A 22,937-nucleotide genomic window follows, 5' to 3' on the forward strand; every position below is an offset into this window, starting at 1 on the left:
CCGTTGAATTACCAAACAAATATTCTTTTGTCTAGTAAACTTAGAGACATGCCATTTTTTGTATTAATGAGAAAGTGTCTTTGAATTTCAACAACTTACAGATAGTACACTTCATGCACTGCACAAATGCGTGGTTTTAGATCAAAGAAACTGAACAGCGCTATATCTGACTTTGTCATATTCCGAGTTAATGTAACCTCAAACTTTTAATCTTAAAATAAAATGACGATAGTTTATTTTTGACAAGTTTGTTTAAAACATGTTGCCTGTTTTAAATCATATGTTGAGACCTATATTTTTATTGTTTAATTTGGATATTTAAACCTTGAAATTCGAATCTTGTATTTCAAATGAGTCTTCTGAGTTTCCTTAGTGATTCTAAATGTTTCACCCACATTGTTGTGAACCCTGGTAACATAATAAATAAATGCAAGCTTTCGGGTGTAGAAGAACAGGGTGATCAAATCTTGTGTCTTATTTACATCGTTACATTGGGCTTTTTCACTGTTATGCTTAATTGGACATTGTTAAAACTATATTTTGTCGAATGGTTTTCGTTTGCAAGCATTTAAATCCCTGATTTGGATTAATCAACAGTACTGGGAGTGGTATCTTGAATTACAGGTAATTATAACAGTGAATGATAGTTTCTATTCTTTTATCAGATACAATGTCAGATCAGACGAACTCATATTTCCACCCACAGATCAAAACATGCTTGTAAAGCTTCCACTACACAGATAGACTGGGTGTATCAAATAAGCAAAACAATAAGTGCTTAACCCATATTTTTGTGACCCTGTGGTTGTTATTATGACCTACTTGGAAAGGTTGCTTTATACGAATTGGATCAGATTTGGGAGTCATTATCTTTGTTGGGTCATTTGAATTTTAACGATTCACTGCTTTCATCCAACAATGTCGTACCAATGCATTATCCTCAGATGAAAAATGTAGATAGTCTGATTCACTGGTCGTATATATATTTCAATAAGAAAATCTGGGAAAGTAAAAAGAAATCAAGTTTGTATCATTGAATCATATCAAATTGTAATTGCTACATCCAATCCTCCCAGCCCTTCCAGGTTGTCTATCTCGAGTTGTGAATGGTATTAGATGCCCGAGACAATCTATGTTGATATCATCATTATTGTTATCTTCACAATCATCATCATTTTGACGAAGTCACCATCGTGATCATTATAGTCATCACCATCACCATGAGGTCACCATCACAATCATCATCGTCGTCATCATCACAAATTCATATTTCCCTGTTAACTCGAAATAAAAGACACCACAGAGTGGTCCACTCCTGCTTCATATTTTGACATTTTATTGAAATTAGATCTTAACGGTTAACTAACAACTCAACTTTAAGATAAACAGTATGATTTCAGCTTTTTCATTGTCAACTTTCCATATTTATTAAGCATTATTCAATTATCACCTGCATATGGTGTTTATAACTCTCAACTGATTCGATACGCAATATCTTGTTCTGCTAAAGATCAGTTTTTGAATTGAGGCAGGTTACTGACAAATGAGTTGATGGTGCAGGTGTTTCAACAGTCTCGTTTAAAGTCAGTGTTTTGCAAATTCTATGGTCGAAATAACAAAGAAAGGCGAAAATAATGAACAGTGATCAATCACACAGCTCCTATAAGCAATGCAAAATAGAGAGTTGGACAAACACGGACCCCTGGATATACACTGTACTAGAGGTGGGATCAGGTGGCTAGGAGGATCTAGTAAACATCCCTATCGACCGGTCACACCCGCCATGAGCCCTATATCTTGATCAGGTAAACGGAGTTATCCGTAGTTAAAATCAGGTGCCAAGAACAGCCTAAAAATCTAGTTTGCCGATACAACCTATCATTCTGACTTGTTTATTACCGACAGCTAGGATGTTCTTCATCCATCGGTTCATTGCAATTTTACTAGTGCTTTAGATTTTGCACATTTACTAAAAGGAATTACACTGACACAATTACAACTAAATCTGGTACAGGACTGTTCAAGGCTATCATAATGATAAGCAATAGAAACACAATTAAAGTATATTCATGACACTGTTGCCAAGACATCTTTGATAACGTTGTATTTGATATGTTTAATTTCCATTCAATATAGTTAAATGTAATCAATAACCAAAGAAAATGTGTATGTTGCCACATTTTTAAAGATGTCAGACATAAAAAAAAAAAACGGAAGTATATGTTGACATCAGAAAATCACCCATTTTCGTTGTACAGAATAATTAGAATAGATAAAAACTTGTTGAAATGACAAATTTTAAATGTCAACAGTTAAAAAAAAAATGTTAATTCATAAATATGTATAAATCAATTGTGGATATTAGGGAAATCATGCATAATAGACATGCAGTAGAAGAAATACCAGCATAGGAGTTATTGCCCTTGACAACATTTTTTTAATTATAAAGAATTCATTATCTCTAGAAAATATACACTTTTTCAATATCAATAGTTTAACAGATTTTTTATTTTATGCAGTGAAAAAAATTCCTCTGAAAGATATATTTCTATCATGCGCAAAGTTTACTAGTAATTTGATGAAGATTTTGCAAAAACCCATGATATCACACGAGGATCGATTAACCTGAAGAGTCATTAATTTGGTACACAAGTACCACAAATTTAATGTATTGAAAACTATCTTGAAATTTGCAATACAGTGACAGAAACATAAATGCAAAACTTTGTTTTGGGGGATTAATGTATTGGGTTTCTCCAGATTGTGATCTTCTACATTTTTTCTTTGAAGCTTTATCAGGTGTGATTTTATTATCAAATCCAAGCAGTACAATGAGTTTGTGCAAAAGCATAACAATGAAATGTTACTATATTGCCATGTTGTGTACTTCACATTATGTAAAATTTGTTTTTGTTGTGATACATAATTCCTGGCTACTACAGCCTAAGATTTCTAAATTGAAGTGTATTAACTCAGTTCTTTCATAAAGAAGACAACGAATTTGAGTTACAAACAAATCCAAAATATAATGCTAACACAAAAATAGAATACCTCAATGTATAAATTTTGGCAATATATAAAAATTGTGGACCGACTCATAAATATAATTTTAGACAAACAGGACAGTGAATCAGTGAGGAATAGTAACTGTTGACAATGAAATTGTTAGTGACCCCTTCTGAAATCTGAAGAATATTCAAAGTAAACCAAAGTAACAACAGAAACTTTAAATCAAGCCCATTGGATCAAGCATAAAGTTGGTAGATCAACATAAGAATTAAATAATTACATTGTCAGACACCATGTTACTGAATTATAAAATGCATAAATAGCCTTATCTATTACACAAGCAATATATACATCTTATTATACCTGTTGTCATGGTTTTGCATATTCATCAAGCATTATATATGAGGGTGTTTTTTCATCTACTATCATGTGTTTCTTCTTTCCATATGTCTGAAATTAAAACGATTAATATACATAATATTGAGAATCTGTAAAATTGTACACTATAAGTCCAATGAAAGCTTAAAACATTCCTATCATCGCACAACAAAGTCATCATATAAACTTCAGCTATAGCCTATAGTCTTATCAAAGTAAAGCACGTCATTAGATCTATATGTAATAAAAAATTATCCAACAATGAGTCGAGGAAATTCGATCTGAAATTGTCGGTTTAGAATAAGAAGACTGGTGCCTGTCACCTATAAAACTCAGTATATATCTTCGCCAGCAACCCAATACAACCCATCAATAGTAGAAAAAACGAAGTGACACGGTTAAATTTAATTTAACACACCTGAAAAATATGCGTGTTGATGAATCACCTACTTGCTTGAAAACAATGGGATAAGACTATATCAAACAAGCGTGTCATATGGAAAACCAAGTATTATGCATTTCCTAAGATCTGTCTCTGGCAACTAACATGAACATCGGAAGGCCTCGGGTACCAGGCTATACCATACTCTTGTAATAATAAATTCCATATTATAAGTTCTTGTTTGACAATTTATGCCAAAATCTTAGGTTTTTCTCATCCATTAAAAGTAGAACTGGATGTAAAGTGACATTCAAATCAACATCAAAATGTAGTAATGCTAACATCAAAGCCAGACACTTAATATTGCACTTTCCTTCAATGGTACAATAATGTTTTGGCACTATGTATCAAATACATATAACGAAAAAGCATAAAACATAATATTTCAAATCACAAAATTTATGGTTTAAAAAAAATGGAATTCTGCACATTAGAAGGACCTCGATATATGGATAGGGGTACGAATCTTTTAACACCTCCACCCAAAATTGCAGACGTTTTTCATCATTGATTGCAAAAATGTGAGGACTAATCATCTTTCATTTCAGATGGGATATAAGTCCTTCGAAAGGTACACTATCAGTGATTTTCAAACACAAACTACCGAAAGGTTTAATTCGCAGTAATTATATGTAATATCAAAAGTCAAATGTGAAAAGTTGAAATTAGTTAACAGTAATCAATCTCAAAATTCCTATAAAGAATGAAAATTAAGAGTAGGAAAAATGGATTCAACAGAGATATGGTTTGTTGCCTTGAAGGAATTAATATATAGCCTGTTGACCGATTACACTCGTCATTAGACCTATAGTTTGATCAAGTAACAGAATAATTCGTTGTCAAATTCAGAATGTAAAGAATGGCCTAACAAGTGGTATGAAAAAATATGTGTAGGCATGAATTTGAAGCAGAAGACTTCCGTGAGCAGCAAAGCACATACAAGAAATAGGTATCTGTCATTATACAAAAACTTCTTTCACAGTAGGTTTCGGGAGTACTGTCTTCATGACAGTATCTACTTTTTAAATTGTTTTAGAACGTAATGTCTCAGAAGGGGTTCGTGTAGCCCATGAAAATACATCCTTGTTTGTGACATCTACATTTTGTGTTTTTCTGACAGAATGGGCAAACCATACGAAATTGTAGACTAATTGTAGATCTCAATTACATGGACACATCTATTCGGGGTCTTAACTGACCATAAGAAAGTAGTCTAGTTATTATTAAGATCACAATAAAAACAATATGATAATAAGAAAAATTAACTTACGCTTTCTATAATATATTATATAAATGAACAGAGATATATACCTTGATGCAGGCTTTATCTAAGTTGACAAGTTTCTATTAATCACATATATGTCCAGGGCTTCGTGTTTGCCTAACTCTGTATTTTGTATTGCTTGTGAGAGTTATGATATTGGTCACTGTACCTTGTCTTTCACAAAGCTCTCCACGTTCTACATCAAGAAAAGCACATACTTAATAAAATATGACAGATAATATTCATATGCATATTGATTTATTCAATACGGTAAGTTACAATTGAAAGATGGAGCTTTTTGCCATGAATTACGATCACAAGTTTGACTTTTGTTGTCCGAAACATCAGTTATTATGTAAATGATTATATTTCTAAGTGAATTCATGAAAACAGAATTTCTTGGGAAATGTCCTACTCCCTTTTTAATCAGGAAATCATGAATATATCCCATCCCTCCTACACGAAATCAGGCATTAGGAGATTAACTTCCCAATCTGAAGAATCTTTTTTATCTTTTCCGTCTAAATCTTAGGAATCGTTTCTCCTTTTATGGATACCAAAAACACCCGAATCAGTCCGCCTCCTAAACCACCTCCGAAGTTTCTTTTCTGTCCTCTCAGTAAAGAGTTATCTACACCTCCAAAACCACCGCTGAAGTTTCTTTTCTCTCCATTTAGGATATCGAACGAGCGGAATCCATTATTATCAGTTTTAGATTTGTCCTGCGCCTTACGTTCCCTTTTTCCCGGGTAACGTTCTTTCTGTAGCATGCGTTTTTCAGAATTCTCGTCGTGAGACGGTCCTCTAAGATATGGACGACGACGTGTGTTTCTCGCCGTCTCGTCTGTGAGATCTGGATATTCCACCGTATCGTCTTCTTCTCCCCCTTGTCCAGAAATTGAGTGTTCTTGGGTCGTTGTTGTGACTTTGTTTACATTGTATCCCTCTTTGTTGTTCATTCCTTTTTTGATAATGTAAACTCTGCCCCCATTTTTCAGAAATTTTTCCCATGTTTCCAGTTTTTCATTCTGCATTACATCCCCTAGTTCTTCCAAAGAATTGTCTTTGCTAACCTGCAACCAACAACAAAGGAAATCCGAATGAGCTATAGATGTAGTCATGTTCCCCGGAAGAAATGCTATCCATTTCCTCACGAATTCAAGTAATTGATTAACATGTAAATTTGCATAGCTTGCACAGTAAAATAAGAATCAGTTGGACAAATCAAATCTAATTTTTTATTGAAAGAAACGACACAAAATTAAAAACAAACACAATTTTGAAATAAAATGTCTTCTCTTTAATCAATTAATATCAATGATTGGCATCATAAAAATACATGATATGCTCTTGTATAGGATTTGAAGGTGTATTACATATAAACAATATGATTTGTTCCTGAAATCTAACACTTAATCAATGGAAGAACCCAAAGAATATGGAATTGGTTTGCAGCAGGATGGATATCACACACTTCATCAAAATGGTGTTTTCTTTTTTTTCAAATTGTTCTTTTTTTTTTCTTTTCTAAAGATTTTAAACATATTTTTCAAAACAAACGTCTCTGATAAAACTACACCTGGGATATCCCATGGTTTGTAGCTGGATATGACTATTATAAGACGAGTTGTGTGTTATCTATCCCCGAGCCTATCCGAGAGGATAGAAAACACAACGTGTTCGATAATAGTCATATCCAGACACAAACCATGGGGTATTCTTTTTATCACATATTGTATCCTAACAGACAATTCCATAATACTGACCCAGTATTCTTTTTTGTTAACCTCAACCCGAACTACATCTGTAACGTTAATAGTACGCCCCTACAAATAGTTCGTTGGGAAATATAAATAAAAATAAATATGGACTGTCACAACTTTTAATTCATCAGATATTATTTCTAAATGAGAAAAAATTACATTTCAAAAGTTTTACTTTGATGTAGTATGATGATTCATTAATATGTCAGTCATCCGAATCTGTGTCACATGTGACACGTGGTCATTGTTTAAATTGGGAGTGTGAATGTTGACGAGGAATTTTTCACCATGTACATCATCATTTAGAGAATTGTATGTTTCCTGTGACAGTGAGAACCGTGAACTTTTTATTGTTAAGTGTGCTTGTGTTTCCTACATCTGTATTTGTGATGGAATCGTTTTGTGTGAAGTTGAATGTGGCGTATCCCGGGTTTATTTGGTGCATGAAGTTGGGAAGTTGATATCCACTCGACACATTGATTTTGATTACCGATAAGTTCGTTTACCTGATCAAGATATAGGGCTCACGGCGGCTGTGACCGATCGACAGGGGATGGTTACTCTTCCTAGACACCAACTCCTATTTCTGTTATATCCAGGGGTCTATGTTTGCTCAACTCTCTATTTTTTATTGCTTATAAGAGTTATAAGATTGATCACTGTTCGTTATCTTCACCTTGCATAAAGGAAAGGAGTAAATATTTGCAAAATACCTTATTCTGTTTGCTTCCAAACGTGAACTATTGCGTTTTCTAAAACCCAGAAAGATTTACTCCGTATGAAATGATTAGTTATTACAAAGGGCGTTGAACAAAACAGTTGTCAATTTGACTTTAAAGAAACACGATTTCAGTTCATGTCGATTTATCCGAGGGTTTTTTTCTCTCAATGACAGCTGTGCACATACTCCCTTCTCCATTGATATGCTGCCACATCAGTTATAATGCCAAAATTGCCGAGGTACAAATGTTGGCGTTATGATGGGGTATCACTTTATTTCTGTTTCCTTTGTCATTGCGAATACAAAACATGATCAAAGAGACGATAGCTAGGTTACATAATGAAAACGACAGGTCTGTTCCCTGGATCGTAACTAATTTCTTCACATATAAATTCATCCTTTTCAAATTTTGAAGAATTTAACAAAATCTGTGTCACTTATAGCAACTGTTTTGGAAGTCTGTCACCCTGATCCAGCCCCTTTGCACATTACGTCACGCAGTGTAGGAACACCTACTTTGGAATACGAATAATTTATCGTACGAGTGATATCCACTTGATAAAGGAATAAACATCTGATAAATTAAAATCTACAATGGTTTTTTTCTCTCTAATTAAACTAGCATTACCTTAATTTGGAGATTATCATTTTTATGAGTGATGCCATACCTCTTGATAAATGAGACATCTCAGATGCACTTTGTCGTTTATCTATATTTGCGTTTCAAAAAACAATTTACAAGTCACAATTATATGACACCAAAATATTGATTCATTGATTGATTGATTGAATATTGTTTAACATCCCTCACTCATATGGAGACGTCACCACTGGCGGTCAAGGGTTGCAAAATTTAGGCCTATGCTTAGCACTTATGGCTTTTGAGCACGGGGGATCCTTATCATGCTACATCTGCTCTGACCTCGGTTTTTGAGGTCTCAACCGAATGACCGCCCCATTTAGTGGCCTTCTACGACAGGCAAGTGGAAGTGAGGACCTATTCTAATCTGGATCCCCACGAGATAAATATTAAGATTAAAATATGTACTTACTGGATAGGCAACTGCACCCACGAAGAGAGCTCCAAGAAGACAAACTGAGAAATTCATCTTGTCTCGGTGTTCATTGAAGATACACCTTTCTATTTGGGTATATATATACTATTAGTCTTTCACAATATATAAAGCTTTACAATGAAGAAGCTATATCGGGGCAAAAATCGTGATAATTATTTTTCAATTAGGCATAAAGACTTACCACCTGAAAAGCGTTTATTTATAGTAAATTCCACGCAGGTATCTTTTCATCAATTTCAAAGTGTCACTCCATAGTTACTTCCAAATATTTATGACACTACTTTCTTTGGTTGAGGTAAGTTACTGAAAAGAGCAGATTATATAAGAACAAAGAACGCTTAACACATACATCTGGCCTTGTAAAATTCCAAAAAATAAAGTAGTTGAAACACTTATCGAAATTATTTGGGGAAAACTCTCTTTGCTCTTTTTAAACATGAATAGGAAATGGCGTCAAACTGTCACAGAGTAAAATACAAATCTACCAACTTTACTCGGATTGCACTTTTTAAGCAAAAAAAAATTCAGACTATACTTTCCATTTTATATTAATCAATATTTTGATACCTGTACATACAAGAAGATGAACGATCTTGTGTTTGCTGAAAATAATACTTTAATAAGAAGTGGCATTTCATCAATCGTCATTTCTATGTTCATAGTGAAAAAAGAACACTGATTTTTTTTCGTTACAACTCACTCCATTTACCTTACCATGAGATAGGGTTCATTGCGGCTGTAACCGGTCGACAGGGGACGCTTATCCCTCATAGACACCTGATCCCACCTCTGGTAGATCCAGGGGTCCGTGTTTGCCCAACTTTCAATTTTGTATTGATTATATGAGTTATGAGTTTGATCACTGTTCGTTGTCTTCACCTTTCATCATCCACATCTGTTACTCAGGTTACGTATTTGTCGAGTTTAAGTTATCGATTAAGTTAGGTAGTATTTTTGTCGTAATACAAATATGAGATAGAGAAAGGTGATCGCCTTTTCACCAAGGTTAAAGGTCATATTAAACAATTTCTAACAGTGGTATTTTACATTATAAACATTAAGATTGATATGAATGCAATTTAAATTACAAATAATAAAAAAAAATTATTGTCTTTGTATTGATAAGAAATAGAACATTAAACTTGTACATAGAATGAATGTGTTACCCGCTTATCGTTCTTGATTCTGTGTGTTTGTGAAGTCACAACAACCCATCGATGTAAACAACATAATGAAAATAGTGTAAATGTACACCGTTTTGTGTCACGAAATCCCTCACTAATGTAATGGATATGGACCAATGTCTGTTTTCTGACAACTTTTCCGATTTTGATATTCAATCACCAATCAGGAATGATACACAGCAAGCAAATACTGTTCTTCTAAAGAGGATATTGAAGTTGACGTAACCACAGGCACCTGAAGTATGGACATTATACCCCCTCCCCCCACGCCGTTAAGATATTTTGCGGGAATAATTTCTCAGAAATTGATTCCCTGTCTATCCCATTCCAATTTCATGTAATCGTGTCACAGTTTTGGTAAGTTCCCCCTTTTATTAGTACCAGTTGAAGTCCAATCTCTAAAACTTACAAAAACCGTGAAACGATTACATAAATCGAAATTGGGGTGGTATAGACAGGGAATCTACATATGTTGGAGAAAGTATTACCACATTACCACAAACAAAAACAAATTCAAAAGGAGGGTAGTATTAAATAATTAATTGCTCTTGATTACAACTCATTTAAATTAGGGGGTAAAAAAACCTGTTCCCTGGGATCAGGATCTAAAACGTCATCAATTTTAAAATGTTTATTGATAACAATAGATAACCATTTAATTCGTCAAATTACATTATATCATTGATTACAAAATGGTTGATCTCCATTTTACAGAGGTTAACCTCATTTGTAATTAATCAAAGAGTGTATAGTTTTGCCGTGTCTGTAAACACACACCCCTACTGTGAAACAACAAAGTTTTTGGTATCAATTTGGTAAATGACAATTTATAATACCTGTAAAAAGGAATATTTTTAACCCAAATAATAGATATATCTCTCTTTGTTTTCTCAAATAAATCAACTTTTATGAATCTTCCTATAAATATCTCTTTTGACATAAAAATCATTTTAAAATGATGTTAAATATTGTTAATAATGTTAAAGATAGTCCCAAATGTAGGCGGCGAAACAATACTATCGTTCCCAGTTATCTCCCTTTAGGACGGTGTCTATTTATCAATTAATCAATCCATCTTTCCGATATCTTCAATATTCATTCTTATGAAATAAAATCTTATTTCAAATTTGTTAAGGAGCAATATGTTCGCTGTACCATTGAATAACAAAAATAATGTCTTGTCCGGTAAACTTAGGGACATAGCATTTTTTATTAATGAGAAAGTGTCTTTGAATTTCAACTTACAGAAAGTACACTGTATGCACTGTACAAATGTGTGGTTTTAGATCAAAGAAACTGAACAACGCTGTATCTGACTTTATGTCATATTCCGAGTTGATGTAACCTCAAACTTTTAATCTTAAAATAAAATGACGATCGTTTATTTTTGATAAGTTTGTTTAAAATATGTTGCCTGTTTTAAATTATACATTGTGACCTATATTTTGCTTGTTTCATTTGGATATTTAAACCTCGAAATTTGAATTTCTTATTTCAAATGAGTCTTCTGCGTTTCCTTAGTGATCCTAAATGTTTCACCCACATTTTTGTGAACCCTGGGTGACTAAATAAATGAATGCTAGCTTTCGCATGTAGAAGAACAGGGTGAACAATTCTAGTGTCTTATTTACATCGTTAGATTGGGGTTTTTCATTATTATGCTTAATTGGGCTTTGTTAAAACTATGTTTCGTCAGATGGTTTTCGTTTGCAAGTATTTAAATTTATCTTTAAGTTGGATTAAACAACAGTACTGGGAATGATATCTTGATTTACAGGTAATTATAACAGTGAATGATAGTTTCTATTCTTTTATCAGATACAAATGTCAGATCAGACGAACTCATCTTTCCACCCACAGATCGAAATATGCTTGTAAAGCTTCCAATACACAGATAGACTGGGTGTATCAAATAAGCAAAACAATAAATGCTTGACTCATATTTTTGTGACTCTGTGGTTGTTATTATGACCTACTTGGAAAGGTTGCTTTATACGAATTGGATCATATTTGAGAGTCATTATCTTTGTTGGGTCATTTGAAATTGAACGAGTCATTGCTTTCATCCAAGACTCGTACCAATCCATTCTCCTCGGAGAAAAAAGGTAGATAGTCTGATTCATATGTCGTATATATATTTCAATAAAAAAAAACCTGGAAAAATAAAAAAAAAAATAGAAATGTCATTACAAGATAACAAGATTGTATCATTGAATCATCAATTCGACTTTTAGATATACCGATGACGTTTTGTCTATTAACAATAATAGCTTTCATTCATACAGTACATGACACGAGTTTTATACACCCCACAGAGATACACCGTGTCCTCTGTGTTCCACGGTGTGTGTTATTTGCGAATACACAAAGCTGCTAAGAGCTTTGTTCTGGCCACGGGCGCCTTGCGGGAGATGTGAAAATGTGCCGCAGGCCAAATAATCAAGATAAGGGTGGAATTTTAAGAAAAGAAAAAAAATTCAATATTTTCCCTCCTGATACTTATATTTTTTTCAGCATTTTGAGCCAATTCCAATGATACCAAACACTATATATTATGTTTCTAAGAAAACCTGGTTTTGAATTTTTTTCTTTAATGGTCTTCTTTCTTCATTAAAATATTCTTAAATTTTATGTTTAAATAATGCGTACTTGCAGGCAATTCCTGTTTTGAATGCGAATTAGTATATTCAGTAAATGAAAAGCATACATGTACAACATGTGATAGGGATATTCAATAATTACCGATGTGCTCTCTCTCTCTCTCTCTCGCTCGCTCGCTCGCTCGCTCGCTCTCTCTCTCTCTCTCTCTCTCTCTCTCTCTCTCTCTCTGACAAATGCGCTGTTTAACATAATTACTTCCATCATATTGTGTTAATATGCATCTTGACAAATATAACTTGATCCATTATAGAAATTAGAGCATTGTCGATGATTAACAAATTGGAATTAATTTATTACGTAATTAATAGAAGCAAAAATACAAACCATCGAATGATTTATTTTTAAAATCCCGAGTTAATTACATTTGACCGAGACTTATGATCGATGTACTTTGATAGAAGTTTTCATAAAAGGAAATGTTCATCGGGAATGTCTGGATAATGCAATGATTTTTGTATAATAAGTATATACCATGCAAATTCCTGGGGTCTTTGTCACAGTATAACTAAATTACGGTTAGCTAGTTTGGGTTTTGACTTATTATGAAAAGTGTGAAATATATTGGGTCGGCGCGATATCAGATCTAGTCTAAGATCACGGGTATCTTGCACCGACCCAATATATTTCACACTTTCCGCAAGAAGCTTTAGCACTTCTGTTGATTTCAAATACACGGATTAGCTGACTCCCATTGTTCTACTGAGGCGAAAACCCCTTCGAATTTGTATGGAATGTACGAGTTATACACAGGTCATGGTTATAGTCATACATCATAGTACCGCTAACCCGACAAACATTTTTTTTTTATTTTGAATAAGTTATTGAATGAAGAAGTATGACCAAACTGCAGATTGAACTTTATCGAGCCCCGTGCTAACATTACTTAAATTTTTCAATGTATCAGAAGGGGTATGTTGCCGGTTAAGTTGTGTAAATTTCTTGACAAGCAATCAAATAACAACAAAAATGGTGCTTAAATTGTCCGATTAGGAAAACCTTAAATTGGGAGCATGTGTGTGTGTGGGGGGGGGGTAGTAGTAGTCCGAAACTGTCTCCATTCCCCCTTCCGACTTCAATTTCTTAAATCGTGCAGTGGGTAGGTCGCTACAAGCTACAAGGCTAAATCCTTAACTTTCAAGTTTTCAAATTACACCCTCTCCGATTCTACGTGCTTGTAATCAATATTTAAGGATGTAAATCCTCGGTGTCAAATGCAACTAGTTCATGAAAAAAAGACTAATATCAATATAAACAGACTTAACGATTATTTGCTTTTATTCATATACGCTATCGATTATTAAAATCTTTAATTTAATCTTTAGATGCATTAGATAATGAAAGCAACAGAAAGAGAGAGAGAGAGATAATCATTTATTATAATATTCATGAATGTATGCAGATACGGGAAGTTTAATACATTCAATATAAATCTTGAGAGTACAATTTCTTTCTGATTGATTATCCATCCCCTTTCATTCTGATATTGCTTTTTTATTTCCCATTTTGTTTTCTTTACATGTTAAATTTTTCGGCTGGTACGGGTTAGGACTAATGAATGAGTCCCTCCCCCCTTTTAAAACAATGTTACGTGTTTAGCTGTCTATCTCCCTCTCAGTCAAAAATAAAATAAATACATGCTATATATACTGCAACATCATTGGATTTACTGGATAATTCTTCGATTTCACCTTCATAATACATGTTAATGCAAGCGGACTATCTAGGCTTTTTTTCCATCTTCGTTAGCCGAGATTATTCGTCCACGAAGGCACAGTTGACTCAAAACCCATTGCTAGCGGAGACTAGATGAATTTTACCCCCGTATTATATTATAACTGACGAAAACCTTGTACGTTTGTTTTACAACTTTCATTCAGAAGACGTGCAAGTCATTGAGTTACTGAATAAACGAGAAAACGTCTGTATTTTTATTTCAATGGTTGTCAACTCTATTCTTTGTGATATTTCAAGGCTACATGTACTCAATTCAATTTATTGGATCTCATCACCATTATGCAATGGTATACAAAAGTACACAGACAAAAAGCTGTTATATATACATTTAGTAAATAATACATGCGTGTAATAAAGTATTTATCAAGTTAGAAAGAAATCTACAAAAACCGTGTTATTAATGTGAAGTATGGGCATTCTAGGTAGGGGAGCACATTTTATTTTATTATTTTCTTAATGAAAGTACGGAGTTTTCTAAAGGTTTGTTTAAAAGTAAAGATATTCTTAATATTTATTTGTTTAGGTGATAAAAATTTGATTCTTTGCTCATATTGCTTCACAGTTGAGTACATAATGAAATTCATCTCCAATGTAAACATGTACATGTATATAGATGACCTTAATCACATATTCCTAATTACAATGAAAACCCTACGTTAAAAATAAACCACTGCTTATGGTACACATTTCTTTGAACTGCTATTTATCAAATTGAAATTACTGGCATGTGATTGTCGTTGTTCATTACCCTTCTTTTATTTGGTGAAATTGTGCTGCTCGTGCCGTGAAACAATGTACAAACGAATGGTAAAAATAACACAGGTGTTTATATACAGGATGTCGAGAATTTAGGCGTTTTATAAAAAGGTGTCAACATCTGCTGGGAAGTCTACATACGGAGATGTACCGAAAACACCAACGTATCATTAAACAACAATTACAAGAATTGAATGATTGATAGCTAATTTCTAAATAAGTAATGGGGTGGGGGCATGCATGCTGGCTAAGCGAAAACGTTTTTGGGGTGAACCATTTCGGAAATTATTTCTTTGTTTTATCACACGGAGGTACACGGTGACATCGACGGAGGTACAGGTGACATCCACGGAGATGCGCGGTGGCATCCACGGAGATCCTCCGTGGACTTCAATGTCTAGCTCGCGCGGAAAAATAGGACTTCAAAGGTGCCGACAATTTTAAAGGTCCACCGTGTTTGGGGCAAATTTGTTCCACCGCGTTGCGTGGAGCACGCATAAAACTCGTGTCGTGTACTGTATGTCGATTTGATATATCCCTGTGAGCTCGAAATAAAGGACACCACAGAGTCGTCCACTTCTGCTTCATACTTAGATATTTTATTGAAAGTAGACATTAACGGCAAACTGACAACTCAACTGTATGACAAACGAGATGATTTCAGCTTCTCCATCGTCAACTTCCCACATTTATGTAGCAATATTCCATTATCACCTGCACATGGTGTTTATATATCTCAACTGGTTGGATATGCAAGAGCTTGTTCTGGGTATAGTCAGTTTTTAAATCGAGGTAAGCTACTGACAAACAAGTTGATGGTACAGAGACTTCAATCGAGACTGTTGAAATATCTGTACCATCAACTTGTTTGTCAGTAGCTTTCCTCGATTTAAAAACTGACTATACCCAGAACAAGCTCTTGCATATCCAATGAGTTGAGATATATAAACACCATATGCAGGTGATAATGGAATATTGCTACATAAATGTGTGAAGTTGACGATGGAGAAGCTGAAATCATCTCATTTGTCATACAGTTGAGTTGTCAGTTTGATGTTAATGTCTACTTTCAATAAAATATCTAAGTATGAAGCAGAAGTGGAATACTCTGTGGTGTCCTTTATTTCGAGCTCACAGGGATACATCAAATCGAAATTATAGGTAATATCAAAAGTCAAATGTGAAAAGTTGAAATTAGTGAACAGTAAACAATCTCAAAATTCCTATAAAGAATGCAAAATTAAGAGTAGGACAAATGGATTCAACAGAGATATGGTCGGTTGCCTTGAAGGAATAAATATATAGCCTGTTGACCAATCACACTCGTCATTAGACCTATAGTTTGATCAAGTAACAGAATAATTCGTTGTCAAATTCAGAATGTAAAGAATGGCCTAACAAGTGGTATGAAAAAATATGTGTAGGCATGAATTTGAAGCAGAAGACTTCCGTGAGGAGCAAAGCACATACAAGGAATAGGTATCTGTCATTATACAAAAAACTTCTTTCACAGTAGGTTTCGGGAGTACTGTCTTCATGACAGTATCTACTTTTAAATTCTTTTAGAACGTAATGTCTCGGAAGGGGTTCGTGTAGCCCATGAAAATACATCCTTGTTTGTGACATCTACATTTTGTGTTTTTCTGACAGAATGGGCAAACCATGCGAAATTGTAGACTAATTGTAGATCTCAATTACATGGAAACATCTATTCGGGGTTTTAACTGACCATAAGAGAGTAGTCTAGTTATTATTAAGAGCACAATAAAAACAATGTGATAATAAGAAAAATTAACTTACGCTTTCTATAATATATGATATAAATGAACAGAAATATATACCTTGATGCAGGCTTTATCTAAGTTGACAAGTTTCTATTAATCACATGAATGTTCAGGGCTTCGTGCTTGCCTAACTTTGTATTTTCTATTGCTTGTGGGAGTTATGATATTGATCACTGTACCTTGTCTTTCACAAAGCTATCCACGTTTCACAGTAGGTTTCGGGAGTACTGTCTTCATGACAGTATCTACTTTTAAATTGTTTTAGAAAGTAATGTCTCGGAAGGAGTTCATGTATCCCATGAAAATACATCCTTTTTTGTGACATCTGCATTTTGTGTATTTCTGATAGAATGGGCAAACCATACGAAATGGTAGACTAGTTGTAGATCTCAATTACATGAACACATCTATTCGTGGCCCTAACTGACCATAGGAAAGAAGTCTATTTGTTATTATTAAGAGCAAAATAAAATAAATGTGATAAAAAAATTGGCTTACGCTTTCTAGTCTATACTATATGATATAAATGAACACAAATAAGAGCACAATAAAAACAATGTGATAATAAGAAAAATTAACGTACGTTTTCTTTAATATATGATATAAATGAACAGAAATATATACCTTGATGCAGGCCTTATCTAAGTTGACATGGTTCTATTAATCACATATATGTTCAGGGCTTCGTGCTTGCCTAACTCTGTATTTTGTATTGCTTGTGGGAGTTATGATATTGATCACTGTACCTTGTCTTTCACGAAGCTATCCACGTTCTACATCAAGAAGAGCACATATTTAATAAAATATGACAGACAATATTCATATGCATATTCATTTATTCAATACCGTAAGTTACAATTGAAAGATGGAGCTTTTTGCCATGAATTACGATCACAAGTTTGACTTTTGTTGTCCGAAATATCAGTTATTATGTAAATGATTATATTTCTAAGTGAATTCCTGAAAACAGAATTTCTTGGGAACTGTCCTACTCCCTTTTCAAGCAGAAAATCATGAATATATCCCATTCCTCCTACAGAAAATCAGGCATTAGGAGATTAACTTCCCAATCTGAAGAATCGTTTTTATCTTTTCCATCTAAATCTCAGGAATCGTTTCTCTTTTTATAGATACCAAAACACCCGAGGAATCATTCCGCCTCCTACACCACTTCCGAAGTTTCTTTTCTGTCCTCTCAGTAAAGAGTTATCTACATCTCCAAAACCATCTCTGAAGTTTCTGTTCTCTCCATTTAGGATATCGAATGAGCGGAATCCATTATTTTCAGTTTTAGATAGGAATGTCTTAGGTTTGTCCTGCGCCTTACGTTCCCTTTTTCCCGGGTAACGTTCTTTCTGTAGCATGCGTTTTTCAGAATTCTCGTCGTAAGACGTTCCTTTAAGATATGGACGACGACGTGTGTTTCTCGCCGTCTCCACTGTGAGATCTGGATATTCCACCGTATCGTCTTCTCCCTCTTGTCCAGAAATTAGGTGTTCTTGGGTCGTTGGGGTGACTTTGTTTACATTGTATCCCTCTTTGTTGTTCATTCCTTTTTTGATAATGTAAACTCTGCCCCCATTTTTTAGAAATTTTTCCCATGTTTCCAGTTTTTCATTCTGCATTACATCCCCTAGTTCTTCAAAAAATTGTCTTTGATAACCTGCAACCAACAACAAAGGAAATCCGAATGAGCTATAGATATAGTCATGTACCCCGGAAGAAATGCTATCCATTTCCTCACGAATTCATGTAATTGATTAACATGTAAATTTGCATAGCTTGAACAGTAAAATAAGAATCAGTTGGACAAATCAAATCTAATTTTTTATGTAAAGAAAAGACACAAAATTAACAAAAAAATACAATTTTGAAATAAAATGTCTTCTCTTTAATCAATTAATATCAATGATTGGTATCATAAAAATATATGATATGCTCTTGTATAGGATTTGAAGGTGTATTACATATAAACAATATGATTTGTTCATGAAATCTAACACGTAATCAATGGAAGAACCCAAAGAATATGGAATTGGTTTGCAGCAGGATGGATATCACACACTTCATCAAAATGGTGTATTCTTTTTTTTAAATTGTTCTTTTTTTTCTTTTCAAAACATTTTAAACATATTTTTCAAAACAAACGTCTCTGACAAAGCTACACCTAGGATCTCCCATGGTTTGTAGCTGGATATGACTATTATAAGACGAGTTGTGTGTTATTTATCCCCGAGCCTATCCGAGAGGATAGAAAACACAACGTGTTGGATAATAGTCATATCCAGACACAAACCATGGGGTATTCTTTTTATCACATATTGTATCCTAACAGACAATTCCATAATACTGACCCAGTATTCTTTTTTGTTAACCTCAACCCGAACTGCATCTGTAACGTTAATAGTACGCCCCTACAAATAGTTCGTTGGGAAATATAAATAAAAATGAATATGGACTGTCACAACTTTTAATTCATCAGATATTATTTCTAAATGAGAAAAAATTACATTTTAAAAGTTTTACTTTGATGTAGTATGATGATTCATTAATATGTCAGTCATGCGAATCTGTGTCACATGTGACGCGTGGTTATTGTTTAGATTTGGAGTGTGAATGTTGACGAGGAATTTTTCCCCATGAACATCATCATTTAGAGAATTGTATGATTCCTGTGACAGTGAGAACCGTGAACTTTTTATTGTTAAGTATGCTTGTGTTTCCTACATCTCTATTTGTGATGGAATCGTTTTGTGTGAAGTTGAATGTGGTATATCCCGGGATTATTTGGTGAATAAAGTTGGGAAGTTGATATCCACTCGACATATTGATTTTGATTACCGATAAGTTCGTTTACCTGATCAAGATATAGGGCTCACAGCGGCTGTGATCGATCGACAGGGGATGGTTACTCTTCCTAGACACCTACTCCTATTTCTGTTATATCCAGGGGTCTATCTTTGCTCAACTCTCTATTTTTTATTGCTTCTAAGAGTTATAAGATTGATCACTGTTCGTTATCTTCACCTTGCATAAAGGAAAGGAGTAAATATTTGCAAAAGACCTTATTGTGTTTGCTTCCAAACGTGAACTATTGCGTTTTCTAAAACCCAGAAAGATTTACTCCGTATGAAATGATTAGTTAGGACAGAGGGCGTTGAACAAAACAGTTGTCAATTTGACTTTAAAGAAAAACGATTTCAGTTAATGTCGATTTATCCGAGGGTTTTTTTCCTCTCAATGACAGCTGTGCACATACCCCCTTCTCCATTGATATGCTGCCACATCAGTTATAATGCCAAAATTGCCGAGGTACAAATGTTGGCGTTATGATGGGGTATCACTGTATTTCTGTTTCCTTGGTCATTGAGAATACAAAACATGATCAAAGAGACGATAGCTAGGTTACATAATGAAAACGACAGGTCTGTTCCCTAGATCGTAACTAATTTCTTCACATATAAATTCATCCTTTTCAAATTTTGAAGAATTTAACAAAATCTGTGTCACTTATAACAATTGTTTTGGACGTCTGTCACCTTGATCCAGCCCCTTTGCACATTACGTCATGCGCCGTAGGAACACCTACTTTGGAATACGAATAATTTATCGTACGAGTGATATTCACTGGATAAAGGAATAAACATCTGATAAATTAAAATCTACAATGGTTTTTTCTCCCGAATCAAACTAGCAGTACCTTAATTTGGAGATTATCATTTTCATGAGTGATGCGATACCTCTTGATAAATGAGACATCTCAGATGGATTATGTAGTTTATCTATATTCGCGTTTCAAAAAACAATTTACAAGTCATAATCATAGGACATCAAAATATTGATTCATTGATTGATTCATTGAATATTGTTTAACGTCCCTCTTGAGAATGTTTCACTCATATGGAGACGTCACCACTGGCGGTCAAGAGCTGCAAAATTTAGGCCTATGTTTAGCACTTATGGCTTTTGAGCACGGAGGAATCCTTATCATGCTACATCTGTTCTGACCTCGGTTTTTGAGGTCTCAACCGAATGACCGCCCCATTTAGTGGCCTTCTACGACAGGCAAGTGGAAGTGAGGACCTATTCTAATCTGGATCCCCACGAGATAAATATTAAGATTAAAATATGTACTTACTGGATAGGCAACTGCACCCACGAAGAGAGCTCCAAGAAGACAAACTGAGAAATTCATCTTGTCTCGATGTTCATTGAAGATACACCTTTCTATTTGGGTATATATATACTATTAGTCTTTCACAATTTATAAAGCTTTACAATGAAGAAGCTATATCGGGGCAAAAATCGTGATAATTATTTTTAAATTAGGGGTAAAGACTTACCACCTGAAAAGCGTTTGTTTATAGTAAATTCCATGCAGGTATCTTTTCATCAATTTCAAAGTGTCACTCCATAGTTACTTCCAAATATTTATGACACTACTTTCTTTGGTTGAGGTAAGTTACTGAAAAGAGCAGATTATATAAGAACAAAGAACGCTTAACACATACATCTGGCCTTGTAAAATTCCAAAAAATAAAGTAGTTGAAACACTTATCGAAATTATTTGGGGAAAACTCTCTTTGCTCTTTTTAAACATGAATAGGAAATGGCGCCAAACTGTCACAGAGTAAAATACAAATCTACCAACTTTACTCGGATTGCACTTTTTAAGCAAAAAAATTTCAGACTATACTTTCCATTTTATATTAATCAATATTTTGATACCTGTACATACAAGGAGATGGATGATCTTGTGTTTGTTGAAAATAATACTTTAATAAGAAGTGGCATTTCATCAATCGTCATTTCTATGTTCATAGTGAAAAAAGAACACTGATTTTCTTCGTTACAACTCACTCCATTTACCTTACCATGATATAGGGCTCACGGCGGCTGTGACCGGTCGACAGGGGACTCTTATCCCTCAAAGGCACCTGATCCCACCTCTGGTAGATCCAGAGGTCCGTGTTTGCCCAACTCTCAACTTCGTATTGATTATATGAGGTATGAGTTGGATCACTGTTCGTTATCTTCACCTTTCATCACCCACATCTGTTACTCAGGTTACGTATTTGTCGAGTTTAAGTTATCGATTAAGTTAGGTATTATTTTTCTCGTAATACAAATATGAGATAGAGAAAGGTGATAGCCTGTTCACCAAAGTTAAAGGTCATATTAAACAATTTCTAACAGTGGTATTTTACATTATAAATATAAAGATTGGTATGAATGAAATTTAAATTACAAATAATAAAAAAACAAATATTGTCTTTGTATTGATAAGAAATAGAACAGTAAACTTGTACATAGAATGAATGTGTTACCCGCTTATCGTTCTTCATTCTGTGTGTTTGTGAAGTCACAATGACCCATCGATGTAAACAACATAATGAAAATAGTGTAAATGTACACCGTTTTGTGTCACGAAATCCCTCACTAATGTAATGGATATGGACAAATTTTCCGATTTTGTTATTCAATCACCAATCAGGAATGATACACAGCAAGCAAATAATGTTCTTCTAAAGAGGATGACATTGAAGTTGACGTCACTACAGGCACCTGAAGTATGGACATTATACCCCCTCCCCCCACGCCGTTAAGATTTTTTGCGGGAATAATTTCTCAGAAATTGATTCCCTGTCTATCCCATTCCAATTTCATGTAATCGTGTCACATTTTTTGTAAGTTCCCCCTTTTATTAGTACCAGTTGTAGTCCAATCTCTAAAACTTACAAAAACCGTGAAACGATTACATAAATCGAAATTGGGGTGGTATAGACAGGGAGTCTACATATGTTGGAGAAAGTATTACCACATTACCACACACAAAAACAAATTCAAAAGGAGGGTAATGTTAAATAATTAATTGCTCTTGATTACAACTCCTTTAAATTAGGGGGTAGAAAAACCTGTTCCCTGGGATCAGGATCTAAAAGTCATCAATTGTAAAATGTTTATTGATAACAATAGATAACCATTTAATTCGTCAAATTACATTATATCATTGATTACAAAATGGTTGATCTCCATTTTACAGAGGTTAACCGCATTTGCAATTAATCAAAGAGTGTATAGTTTTGCCGTGTCTGTAAACACCCCCCCCCCCCCTCCTGTGAAAGAACAACGTTTTTGGTATCAATTTGGTAAATGACAATTTAT

The 22,937-nt window shown here is 34.1% G+C and overlaps 2 protein-coding genes across 3 annotated transcripts; both read right to left on the reverse strand.

The window, feature by feature from the left end:
• Window positions 1-5,336: 5,336 nt before the first annotated feature.
• LOC125675826 (uncharacterized) lies at window positions 5,337-8,771 on the reverse strand. Its single transcript, XM_048913635.2, has 2 exons — window positions 8,630-8,771; window positions 5,337-6,166 (listed from the first exon to the last, which is right to left on the reverse strand). Exons 1-2 carry the CDS (start codon window positions 8,684-8,686, stop codon window positions 5,615-5,617), a joined length of 609 nt encoding a protein of 202 aa, XP_048769592.1. The 5' UTR covers window positions 8,687-8,771; the 3' UTR covers window positions 5,337-5,614.
• Window positions 8,772-17,590: 8,819 nt separating this feature from the next.
• On the reverse strand, window positions 17,591-20,989 carry LOC130046445 (uncharacterized). 2 transcript variants are annotated; one of them, XM_056160231.1, is made up of 3 exons: window positions 20,911-20,975; window positions 19,127-19,186; window positions 17,591-18,435 (listed from the first exon to the last, which is right to left on the reverse strand). In XM_056160231.1, the coding sequence occupies exon 3, from the start codon at window positions 18,395-18,397 to the stop codon at window positions 17,897-17,899; it is 501 nt and encodes a 166-aa protein (XP_056016206.1). In that variant the 5' UTR covers window positions 18,398-18,435; window positions 19,127-19,186; window positions 20,911-20,975; the 3' UTR covers window positions 17,591-17,896. The 2 variants fall into 2 exon arrangements, with proteins under 2 accessions (XP_056016206.1, XP_056016205.1); XM_056160230.1 differs by lacking the exon at window positions 19,127-19,186 and having other exon boundaries at window positions 20,911-20,989.
• Between the last annotated feature and the right edge of the window lie 1,948 nt (window positions 20,990-22,937).

Source organism: Ostrea edulis, chromosome 3 (assembly GCF_947568905.1).
Source record: "Ostrea edulis chromosome 3, xbOstEdul1.1, whole genome shotgun sequence".
NCBI lineage: Eukaryota > Metazoa > Mollusca > Bivalvia > Ostreida > Ostreidae > Ostrea > Ostrea edulis.